General features: G+C 38.2%; 1 protein-coding gene across 2 annotated transcripts; it reads left to right on the top strand.

Annotated features, from left to right (window-relative positions):
- Window positions 1-5,065: 5,065 nt before the first annotated feature.
- LOC137934330 (transcription initiation factor TFIID subunit 15b) lies at window positions 5,066-10,375 on the top strand. 2 transcript variants are annotated; one of them, XR_011109163.1, is made up of 7 exons: window positions 5,066-5,271; window positions 5,366-5,495; window positions 6,125-6,977; window positions 7,959-8,109; window positions 8,204-8,279; window positions 8,553-8,791; window positions 8,921-10,375. XR_011109163.1 is itself a non-coding variant. In XM_068778614.1 (6 exons), the coding sequence occupies exons 1-6, from the start codon at window positions 5,190-5,192 to the stop codon at window positions 8,668-8,670; spliced, it is 1,410 nt and encodes a 469-aa protein (XP_068634715.1). In that variant the 5' UTR covers window positions 5,066-5,189; the 3' UTR covers window positions 8,671-8,901. The 2 variants fall into 2 exon arrangements, 1 of the variants encoding a protein (XP_068634715.1); XM_068778614.1 differs by lacking the exon at window positions 8,921-10,375 and having other exon boundaries at window positions 8,553-8,901.
- Window positions 10,376-12,413: the final 2,038 nt, after the last annotated feature.

The following is a 12,413-nucleotide window of genomic DNA, read 5'->3' as shown; positions in this document are numbered from 1 at the left end:
GACAACCATCAAGTTTTTAAATTTCTAGAACAAGTTTTAATCTTCTTCTGAGTGTGTCATCTTGCATTTAGAGGAATTTGAGGGCACTTCATTGGCGGTTGTCGTGGTAGGTGCAAAGGCTTGATTAGCCTTGAAAACGTTTTTTGCCATGTAGATTCCAACACTATTCAACTAGATGATTGTTTAGACCACAAAAAGTACACTTCCTTTGTTGGCCCACATTAGAGGAATTGATGGTAGGTGCACCACCACCTCTTCCTCTTCCTTTGCCATAAGATTTTTCACCTCTTCCTCTTCATCCACCATATTTATTACGCTCCCTTCCCTTGGGAAAATATAATTGAGTTTTCCACTTGTTTTGGCTGAGTGAGGGATTCCTTGACTAGAATCCTAAGCATTGTAGCATATACATTAAAAAAAGGTTTGGCTAAAGAGCTAAATACCTATGACTTTGCAACATTCAAGTAAGGCTATAGATTTTCAAGGCATATGCATGAGACGAGATCTTCTCTTTGCTTTTCTTGAATTCCAAAGTCAGTTGAATAAGGTTATGAATAAGGTTAAACAACCTTCCATTCATGTAGCATACCTCTGAATCTAGAAAATTATTCATGAAGGTTGTCTTTATGATTTCTCATGCACATCTCTTGAATTATGTTATAAATCTTTTGAAGACTGTCAGGAATAGAATATAATTCAAGGTATTTTGCCCAGATCTCCTTAGTTGTTTCCAAGTGAACACCATTGTTTGCAACTTGCTTTCCTTGTTATTTATTAGCCAATTGATAACAAAGTATCTTCCCTCAACCATTTTGTGATAGGAAGGTTGATCGACATGCATAGGTGGTTGGTTTATATATCCATCAAGTTCTCTAGTAATTAGAAAATATTATCTCAAATAAAGTATGTCCTTGACCTACTGGAGGAGACCGGAATGATGGGATGCAAACCAACAGAAACTCCTATGGACGCAAATACAAAATTATGTGTTAGTACTGGAGAAGAGGTAGATGTCAGAAAATATCAAAGATTGGTGAGAAAACTTATTTACCTCTGCGTAACGAGGCCAGATATTTCATATGCAGTCAGCATAGTAAGTAAATATATGCACACCCCACAACTCAGTCATTGGAAAACACTAGAAAGGATATTGCGATATCTGAAAGGAGCATAGGAAGAGGGTTCCTCTATAAAAATCATGGTTACTTCAACATCGAAGGATTCTCAAATGCAGACTGGGCCAGATCCCCTGATGACAGAAAATCTACTTCAGGATATTGTACAATGGTTGGAGGGAACTTGTTTACATGGAGAAGTAAGAAACGGAATGTAGTTGCACGGTCCAGTGCAGAAGCAGAATACAGAGCCATGACACACACGGCCAATGAACTTCTATGGATCAGATCTCTTCTTATTGAACTGGGATTCTACAATGAAGCTCTTATGGACCTATATTGTGATAATCAGGTAGCCACACATATCACATCCAATCTAGTATTTCATGAGAGGACAAATAGGGGTGGCTTCGAACCTAGCCGGCTCGAGCTTGACTCAGTTCAATTCGGTATCCCTGGATTTTGAGCCGAGTTTGAGATCCGGGATCGACTTGTTTAAATTAATGAGCCGAGCTCGATCGAATCCAGGTTCGGCTCGTAAACGGGCCGAGTCAAAATCGGGAGCGAGAACGGGGGGGGGGGGGGGGGGGGGGAATTCGTCCTCCCCTCCTGTCATCTATTTCGCACATGCGAGATCTTAAAGTAAAAAAAAAAAATTCCTTAAAATCTCCTTCCTCATGGCTCTTGAAGAAATTGAAAATAAATTTTAGTAGAAATAAGTTTCTAGGGACTATTACTGTGTCAAGTTTTTTGTAAACATTTTTCTAATTGAAAATTCTTATTAAAAAAATCATATAATTTTCTAAGTAAGATTTTCCTACCAAGATGGGTTAGAAAACCATATAGAAATTTTTTTAATAAGTATTTGACAGTTGATGGTGTAATACTTTTAGCATGAGGCAATTTTCATTGCAATTTTGTGTTTGACATTTTATTTGATTAAAAATTTATTGATAAGTATAGTAATATATTAGATTGATTATTATTTTGTATTTATTTCCCTAGAAGAGGCAATAAGAGGTCCATTTAACTTTCCTAAGAAAATTTTAAAATATTTCTTGTAATTTTCTAATAAGTTACTAATAGTAATAGGATTTTATTTAAATATTTTTTTGGAAATATGTATCATAGGAAAAATATTTCTAGTTTTTCCTATAATATAAATTTTCAACTAGGGGCACTAAGGAGGCCATAGTAAATTCATGGCCAAATTCAAAAATTAAAAAAAAGCTAGACAACATTTGAAGTAAAAAAGATTAATATTGGTGCATTTTAATCCATTATTGAAATTCAATCCTGAACCTCCCCTATCATTCTTTTTTTAAAATATATTAATAATTTTATATATAATTTATTTGACATATATTTTATATAGAGTATTAAATGTAGGTTAAGCTCGAACTCGGCTAGAGCTCGAGCTCGAACTCAGTTAAAATTATTAGGCTCGAGTTCAAAATATTTACATCAAGCTCCGCTTGAACAAGTTCAGACTCAGTTGAATTCGATGCTACCCTTTGCCCAATTTTAAGTAAAGGTCTTCCCAATTTTTATGTAAAATGTATGCATAATTTTATACACAATTTATTTGACATGTATTTTTTGAAAAAATTTAAATGTATGTTGGAGCACGAACTCGAGACATGTATTTTTTGAAAAATTTTAAATGAATGTTGAAGGTCGAGCTCGGCTCAAACTTGGTTAAAATTATTAGGCTCGAGCTCGATAACAATTTTAGGTTCAAACCTAGGCTCGGCTCGAGCTCGATAACAATTTTAGGTTCAAACCTAGGCTCGGCTCGAGCTCGAGTTCAAAATATTTAAATCAAGCTCTGCTCAAACATAGGCAGGTTCGGGCTCGGCTCGGCTCAATGCCACCCCTAAGGACAAATCATATTGAAGTAGACTGCCACTTCATATGAGAAAATTTCCAATCTGGCATATTATCTCTCAAGTATATATCTACACAGAGCCAAGTTGCAGACATTCTCACCAAACCTGTCACTTAGAAAATTTTGTCCACCATCTGTAGCAAGTTGGGCATTTACGATGTTTTTTCACCCCCAACTTGAGGGGGAGTGTTACAATGTGGGACCCACCATGGTTGCATGAGCTGGTGGGACCCACCATAAGGACATGAGAAGCCAAGATGAGTCAACACACAAGCTAGCATGAGTTGGATGACGAGCTGGAATAAGTTGGCATAATTGAAGATTTAGTGGGACCCCCAAAAGATACCACGAGCTGGCATCCTCAGTCTAGCCAACTCGTGAAGAAGGAATTAGGAAAGTTAGTTTTTGGGTAAGTTAGAATTTTAGCAAGTTCTAAATTGAGTTGAATTATAGTTGGAAAGTGTAAATAAATTATATCACTCCTCCACTATAAATAGAGGAGCTTGTATTCAAATCAATCAAAAAGCAAGGAGTTCTCTCCTCTTTTCTCATTCACGTGCAACTCCTCTCCTCTTCTCTTCTCTTTAGTTTTTTCTTCTTCTCCTCTCTCTACCTGAGAGCTCTTTTTCCCTCTTCTATTTTTCTTTTCTCTCTCCCCTTGCTTGATTTATTATTCATGGGGTCCTAAACTCAACAATCCCCAACTTGAGGGGGAGAAGTAGAGGAAGAAGTACATGAAAGAGGCATTTTATTCCATATATTTTGGTATTTTTATGTGATTAAAACATTCAAGAAAGGGGGATACCAAAAATATGAAGTTTTTGTATCTATGAAGAATTTTCTTTTAGCAAAAGAAAATTGAAGACAAAAAAACTTTTTCATTACAAGCTAAAGTTATAAACTCTAGTTTGAGGGAAAGTTTTGAATAATAAGCATGGAAGAGTCATACATTACTCTCACAGCAATAAATCTCGTAGAGTTAAATTAATATGGTAGAGCCTTATAGGAGTCTCACAGGAGGAGGTCTCATAGAAGAGTCATAGTTAAAGGTGTATTAATTATGTTAGTCTTCTGTATATGTTCAGTTATTCAATTATTTTAGGACTTATCTTTTAGTGTTTGACTTTGGGTGGTGTAATTGTAATTGGAGTCTACTTGTTTCCTTTACTATAAATAGAGGGTCATTGTACTCAAATTACAATAAGTCAACGAAATATATCTCTTTTCTAGAAATTCAACAACTTTTTTCATTGATGAGTTTTTTTTTTTACCTTTTCATTTATATTCTTTCTAATTGAGGATATACTTTGCTTTGTTTTGTCACTGGGAGGAAGATTGGTTCTATGGGAGCAGCCATGATGACATCTCAATAGACAAAACGTGAATAGAAGAATTATGTAGTTGATGGAATCTATGCCAACACTGAAATTGATACCACACAAAACCCTCCATCCTGTCAGCCATCCTGATCGGCTATTTAGCATTTATGTCTACTTAACAATCCATGGCTCCTCACCTTTCTTTACTACATTTTGTTTTGTTTTAAACTATTACTTTTAATTAATTATTCAAAAAAAATTTATTGTATCTTCAATTTTAATTGTGTTTGTGATCTTTCTATAAAAAATTTCAATGTTATATTCAATTCAAGGGCTTACCCAAAGTTTTTGGTCATTCTATTGCTACTATGGAAAATATGAAGTGTTGGATGAGAATCGATTTCCCCTGAATGTGAGGACAAGCTGAATATGGGGTTGATCTTATTCTAAGCATAAATAAGTAGTATTTTACTTTAAATTATATTACAAGAGGTGAAAAAAACAGGTGTTCTTTCAGATCATGGAGCTACAATGGAAGCCTATAAGAGTATGGGTTTGTCATTTACTCCATTGGATGAAAATAAATTTCCTCTAAAGAGTACCCGTGGACCGTTTTAGCAACAGGACCCGAACCGGAACCGGAACCCGGTAGGGGCAGGCACGGGAATTTGGTTGTTTGTTTCGTGTGGTAGTCGCGATTGTAAAGCCCTTACAAAGCCCCCAACACAACAAGGCAGCGGACGGATATTTTTATCATTCAGGCGGTGCTACGCGTCTGCCCTAATTCCTAAGTCGGCCGAGGATTTCCTCTGATAGAGGAGAGGAACAAATCTTGTCGCTGTGTTTTGCTGATTGTACCCGAATAAGATGTACGGTTCAGGCGGATCTGACGACCGAGGGGGCGGTGGCTATGGCAGAGGTGGCTATGGCGGAAACACTCAAAGTCGAGGTATGATTGATGTTTATCTTTTTTTAGTTGACGGACTGGTCGGCTTGTTTTGGGGTTAGATTTTGGGTTCGCATTTATGGTTTTCTTCTTGCAGGAGGAGGTGGTGGTCCTGGTGGGGGATACCAGGGAGGCGATCGGGGCCGAGGTGGTGGCGGCGGTCATCGAGGCGGAGGTCGAGGTGGCGGTAGTGGTCGAGAGGGGGATTGGCACTGCCCTAACGCGGGGTACGCTTATTATTTTTCTTTAAGCACTGACGTTGTTATTTGGTGTTTTGGGATCTGAAGTTCCCACGCTTCTTTATTTCACGCTATCTGATATGGGAGGCGTCTTATCTTTTAAAACCTCCCTTGTTCTGAATTTTTCCTTATTTTTTGAACTTATTTTTGTCGTGATTAGCATAACACCTTCTTCTGTCACTTCCCTTCTTTAATCACTTTTTACCCTTCATTCCATCAGCTACGGTTTTCAGAAATCTTAAGCTAATTATCAGCTGTTACGAGGTGCTGAGAATAGTGTTAGTTTCCTAGCCACGGTTTTTTTTTTTTTTTTAAACTTGTAATTCCTTTCAGTATAGTGGTAGAATTGAGTTTTTGGAATTTCATGATTGCATTCTGAAGTTCGGCCTCTTTATCTCACTGCATCAGTTTTAGTGTCTTGACTAATTGAGGACTTCGTACGAGGCTTTTTCTCATTATTCGTACAGTATAATCCTTAGTATTTTCAGCTTAAGACGTTCATATCCTGTTACTGTGGCTATTTTCTCCCTAAAATTATATTATTGAGATCGAAATTCGCAAGTTAAAAATCGTGGAAGTCTTGATTAATTCTCTTTTTTTTTTTAATTTTTCAACAGCTGTGGAAATCTGAACTTTGCTAGAAGAACAGAATGTAACAAGTGCGGGACCCCAAACCCTGGTGGGGCTGGTGACCGTAGTAGTGGTGGTTATAGCAGAGGAGGTGGTGACTACAACAAAGGCAGTGCAGGTGGTGACTACGGCAGAAGCGGTGGCGGTGGCGGTGGTGGTGGTAACTATAACAAGGGCTCCAGTGGTGGTGATTATAACAGGAGTGGTGCTGTAGGTGACTATAATAGAGGTGGCAGTGGTGGTGGTTATGGTGGCAACCGAGGTGGAAGAGGTGGTGGTGGTGGTGGCGGCAGAGGAGGTTCTTATACTGGTAACCAAGGCAGAGATGATTCGGGTTATGCTCAGGTTCCCCCCCCTGCACCCCCATCTTATGGTGGACCTGCTGGAAACATCAATCAGCCTCCTAATTCTTATGGTGGAAACAATAATTATGGGTCCGAGACTGTCCCACCCGGCAGTTATGGAGGTGGTGGCCCCAATTCCTACCCTCCAACATATGGTGCTCCTCCAAATAATTATGGTCCTCCAAGTAGTTATGGTGCTCCACCTCCCAGTAGTTTTGGAGGTACTGATGTCTCTGCGGATGTGCGTGGTGGTGGGAGAAGTGGTCCACCCTCTGGTGGATATGAAGGTGGTTATGGTGCTGGACGGGATGCTGGTGGCCCTCCTAGGCACTCTAACAGTGGATATGGCAGTGTGGCTAGCGAGGAGCCTGTGAAAGTGAAGCAATGTGATGAGAACTGTGGAGATGATTGTGACAACTCAAGGATTTATATATCTAATCTGCCTCCAGATGTGACTGTTGATGAATTGCGAGAACTTTTTGGTGGGATTGGCACGGTATGGCTTTCTTTGCTCTTGTTGAGTTTTCCATATTGATTATGTAAGCATTGCTTCATTAATTAGGAATTTTCTGCTTGCTTGTGTGAATCTTAATCATTGGCACTGGCATGCTGGAGAATGAGCATGTAGAAGTTGTGAAAGAGCCTCTTTATTCTGTCTATGTGAGTGTGTGATGACTTCAGTTTGATAGCTTTCCATGTGGCCTTGAATCCATTTTGTGTTGCCCCAGAGTATGGTTCCACGTGAACGAGTTAGACTTGTGTTTTCAGCATATCGTCTTGTATCTTAAGGATTTCTGGGTGGAGGTATATTATTTAATTTGCTGATATACAGATGAGTTGAAATATCTTGGGTGAGTTATATTGGATTTTAGGCTGTTCGAGATGTGACAGTGTACCAAGTTGGGCAACCACACTTCGCAGTGTCTCTAAATATGGCTTAGTTTCCTTTATCTGGGTTAGTTATCTGAAGTATGTAATTTTACTAAATGATGTGGTTGGTTTCTAATCGACTAAGCTGCCCAATAAAAGAGGCTTCAATAATTTGGCTTTGGATTTTCCATTAGGACTTTGCTCTAGATATTAGAATAGTTAGTGTGGAGTTGATCCATCATTTGGAATTGATAAAGTTATAAACCTTTTTGGTATAATAAACGATTGATCCTTCCTTTATTGATGTTTCTATTCATCATGCTGGTGAAGATGACATCGGCTACCTTCTTCTGGCTTCTTATTCTGTAGAAACATTGCTTATTTTCATATACTTCTTTGCAACTTCTTTGCTAGGCATGGTCAAACTTGTATCTGGGAAGTCTGAAAATGTGTGCAGAACCATTGTAATATTTGCAAGCCCTAATGGACCCTCTTGTAATTCTATTTGTTTTTTCTCTTTTAGTTGTTTCATAATTAGGGTTAGCTCCTCTTTACAATAAGTATCTATTGGCTTGTGATTTAATCTCTGGTTCATGGTACTCTTTAGGTTGGAAGGATCAAACAAAAGCGAGGTTACAAAGACCAGTGGCCTTGGAATGTAAAGATATACACTGATGAAAGTGGCAAAAATAAAGGGGATGCAGTCCTTTCATATGAGGATCCATCTGCAGCGCATTCTGCTGGAGGGTTTTATAACAGTAAGTTCCATTTGGAAGATTTTTATTGGGAGCATTGGGAGTGACTGCTATATTACTGCTACTATACTTTTCTTGAATGAACTTGTTTTGTCAGATCATGACTTACGGGGTTATAAAATTGGCGTAGCAATGGCAGAGAAATCAGCACCTAGAGCTCCACCTGCCTATGGGTATGTGCATCTTCTTTCATCTGCAATAGAGGATAAAGTAGAACAGTTAGATTGTGCTTATACATATCTCTAGGAATGGATCTCTACTACCTTTTGTTAGTGTCTTTCCTATCTAGATTGGTGCAAGTGACCAGTATTTTTTTAAGCCAAGGTGATTCACTGGAACTGTAGTGTTCTTATTTATGTTTTTCTATTTGTTTATGTACCACCCACAGAAATAGAGTGTTCTACTTTGTTTGCTGTCAGTTATATATTTATTTTTTACTCTGACAGGGGTGGGAGAGGCGGTGGCTATGGAGGAGGTGGTGATAGGCGTAATTTTAGAGATGGTGGAAATTCTGGCCCTGATAGGCACAGTAGTTATGGTGGTCATCGTTCGCGTCCATATTGAAGGGCAGGGCATCATAGCTGTCTGCTTTATCATGACGAGCATTATATGTACTTAACGAGTGGTCTGAGAAAATTGTTCTGTTCCTATTTGGAAAAGTTTTACTCAAAACTGGAGACTTAAGGTAGGTTGTGCTTTTTCTGAGCCAAAACCCCCTTAACTCCATTTGTCTTTTGTTCGACAAGTTGGAGAAATTTTTTCTGGTTTTCAATTTGAGATTAATTTAAACTATTATGTGAATGTCTTTTTCTAGAGAGGCAAAGAGGATATAATCTCCAAAATGCTGGTAGGTTGAAATTTTTCAGGTGAGTGCTACTCTTTATAATTTTCATCTTCTCTGTCTACCCACACATGGTTTCAGCATGCATTCATGTACCATGTAACATGGGCATGGGCATGATCTTGCGTGCACTTCAATGTGTGTGTGTTCAGGCATGTTTGCTTTAGTGCATTTTGGCTCTGGCTTTCAAAATAAAGGGCTGAAGTATTTTGTTTTGTTTTGTTTCTTTAAATTTTGTTTTTCGTTTTTTTTTTTTTTTTTTGGGCGTCTTTTGGCTTTCATATCATGTTTGTGATACACTTGTTGATGCTTAGCTTTTGGTCCATGAATTTTTTTGGGATGGGTGCTTGTATTAGCAGGGGGGACTGGGACGGGCAAGACTAGAATGTAAAGACAAGTCATCGTCATCATCTTCATCATGTCTACGTACATGAATGGCTCTTGCTGTGGTTTCATTCTTGTGATAATGTTTCATTGCATCTCTTTTCCTCTTTTAAGTCAGTTGCCTAGTTCTTGGCCTGTCCTTGGAAATGATATATCTTGGTCATCTTACCATGTGTTAAGGTGAGTAGTGAGTCATCAACAAGGTAAGATAACTGTTACTCTGGCTGTGCGCTTATGAATCTCTAGTTTTCAGCTTATAATTGTACTTCAGTGCCGTTCTTGTCATTGTTCTGCCACCTTGTTAGCCTGCTTTTGAAAACGGTTCTTGATTTGGAGTGATTAAACATCTTAAGTGTAGGGAGTTGGCGTGCCTAGTTGTGTGAACTTATTTGTTAATGGTATTTCATTGGCTTCCTGGTGTTCTAGTTGAACTTGCTGACCATCGTACAGTTTCTTATTATAGAGTTTAATGTTAAGCTGTGTTTGTTTGTTGGATTGAGAAATTAAATCACTCTCCACCCAGTGGCAAAAAAGTATACGGTTTTCTACTGATTTTTTTCCTTGGGACTCCTTCCAGTGGACCGATGTTGAAGAACATGATAGTGTGTCACTTGCATTGTACAAACAAGTCCAGAAGTTCCCCGGGATTTTTTTTTTTGTTTTTTTTGTAAGTCACCTTGGCAGGAAGTAGAGTGGCTGCAAAATATTGATTAGCCCAAGTGCTGCTGAAATGAGTGTGTAGGGTATGTTTCGTAGTTTGACCCTGGGTAGTCAGGAAAAGTGCCGGTTAGGTTTCTAGCTTGGCAAGAATTGCGGTAAGACGGGATTACGGAATGAGTGCGGCTTGTTTTACCTACTTGGCATTATATATCTAATCTCAAGTCTTTGGCGTCTGTGATTGCTCCATCTTGCTGGCAAAATTTTGAAGACGGTGAAACCAGGATGAGGAGCATGAGATTAAGCAGCTGCCATATTGTGTATTTTTAAGCACGAAAATTTTGTAATATACTGCAGGGAATTCCCCGTGCAAATTCTTAGACGACATTCTGTATGAGATTTTAGTCATCGTACTTTACAAAGCACAAGTCAATCTGCGCGCTCTAATTTTAGTCATGTAACTTAACAAGGAAAAACAATTCTTCGTCGAGTTAATGTCACAATAGCCTAACGCTGGATACACTTATAAATGTGCGATCGGAGAGACCAAGGGTATAAATTAGCGATAGGAGAGCCTCTTCCCAGCATTCACTGCTTAAATATACACGCCGGATACCGAATAAATATGTCTCTTCTTAACCTTCACTGACCTTCACTGCCTCTTATTCGAATTTCTCATTCCCTCCTGTGCAGTGTTTCCATCGCGGTTGCTATTCATTGGACCTCACTTCTTCCTCGAAAAAGAAAATACCTTTCTCTAAATCACCTCTTCTTCTCATTCTTCTCTTTTGTTGTCTTTCCCGCCCACCTCTGCTTTCACTTAGACATTGGCCCTCGGCAATCTTTTCACTCGGACACTAACTTGCTGAAAATTAAGTGAAGCAGATCATTCATCAAATCCTATGGCTGGATTGGTTTTGGAGGATCTGTATTGGTAAATTTACAGCCTTATGGCTTTGATGTTGGATAATCTGAGAAGGGAAATGTTCTTAAAGGCTTAGATCTTGAGGTTGAAGGCTTGTGGGTGGGTGGACAGGTCAAATGTTGTTTTATTTTTAATTTGTGGATCAATATTATTTCTCTGATTCTTCATGGGAATTTATGTATTGATGTTTATTAATTAGAATGAATTATCAATTTCACTAATTTGTGCTGTCAGTGGGGAAAAATGTTTCACTTAGGGTTAGATGTGGATTTTACTTGTTGTACAAGGCCTTCCTTTCTCTTACACTTCGTGCAATTTGCATCCTCAAAATGTAAGATCCGTTTATCGTCTTTTCATCTTTTTTTTTTTTTTTAATTTTCTTCTTTTGCTTCCTTGTTCCCTTAGGGCAAAATGCTAGTTCCTGTAGGGGAAATATTTTGCATTACGACGATTAATTTCTTTGGTGGGTTTGGTTTGAGAGAAATGTTGTGAACTGTTTTCTCTTCTAGGTTTTTTTTTGTCTTCGTGCATTTTGTTTATGATGCCATTGGATTAAATGAGAATTGAACTCTATCAATTGTTTTTGAACTTGGATTTTCTTCAAAATTGGGGTTCCATAAGGATGTTGATAAGATTTTTCTCACCCATGTCTTTGGCTAATTTTGATTTATTCGTCTCCTTTTGGGTAAATATCATCTACGAATCTAAACTCGGAGGAATCGTATTTATGTATTAGAGTTCGGTGGGAAGTAAAGGAAAATTTCTTTAAATTCAAGAACTTTGTGTTTTCCCCTTTTCTTCTCATTGATTGCCGGTACTAGTTGAATTGGATTTGCAGCCGAATTCCTAATCCTCCTACCATCATCACCCTTCTTTTCACTTTTCCAATTGTTGTTGAACTTATTTGCTGAATTAGATAGGTTCACTTAATGTTTCTGGAGAAGAGAGGGTCTCGTAAAAAAATGTTCTTTCAGAATCTCAGTTTATAGTTTTGACCAAATGCCACTAACATAAGAAATGGTTACGGAGATGAATGATGTGTTTAACAATTCTAAGGGATCTCTTAAGTTCGAAGTTTGATGTTTGTCATTGTGGTTTTTACCTCAGAGTTGGATGACATCGGATTTGAATGAGCTATTCCCCATTATTGATCATAAAAAACAACCCTCGATGAATCCCAAACATTATGTCAACCTTTTGTGGTGGCAACTCAACCATCTAGTGTGAGCGCTTACATCGGTCATCAAATTCTGCATAGATGCTTTATTTTGACATTTGTTTTGTGTTTTTGCTCATACAAATTTCAGGAATACTGACTTGGATCCTAAAAATTTCAAGAAGATCCATATGGAAATGTGCTTTATTTCCATGTAGATATGGTTCTCCCCTTGCTTGGGATATTCACCACTGGTTTCATCGCTCGAGTAATGATCAAACTCCCATTAGATATTCCTCTACTTGTCTTTCTTAGTTATGGCCTCATATTCCGATGAACTCAAT

This window comes from Aristolochia californica, unplaced genomic scaffold (assembly GCF_029961685.1).
Source record: "Aristolochia californica isolate CCGP_79_NKW_82.1479 unplaced genomic scaffold, dmAriCali1.0.hap1 SCAF_10, whole genome shotgun sequence".
NCBI classification, from domain to species: Eukaryota; Viridiplantae; Streptophyta; class Magnoliopsida; order Piperales; family Aristolochiaceae; genus Aristolochia; species Aristolochia californica.
This window is presented reverse-complemented; position numbering and strand designations above follow the sequence as displayed.

Bases quoted from the DNA above. Each gene is read 5' to 3' on its own strand.
- LOC137934330 (XM_068778614.1), top strand. From the start codon at position 5,190: ATGTACGGTTCAGGCGGATCTGACGACCGAGGGGGCGGTGGCTATGGC. The intron at 5,272-5,365 runs GTATGATTGATG...TTCTTCTTGCAG, and splicing joins CGGAAACACTCAAAGTCGAG to GAGGAGGTGGTGGTCCTGGT. The intron at 8,110-8,203 runs GTAAGTTCCATT...TTGTTTTGTCAG, and splicing joins TGCTGGAGGGTTTTATAACA to ATCATGACTTACGGGGTTAT.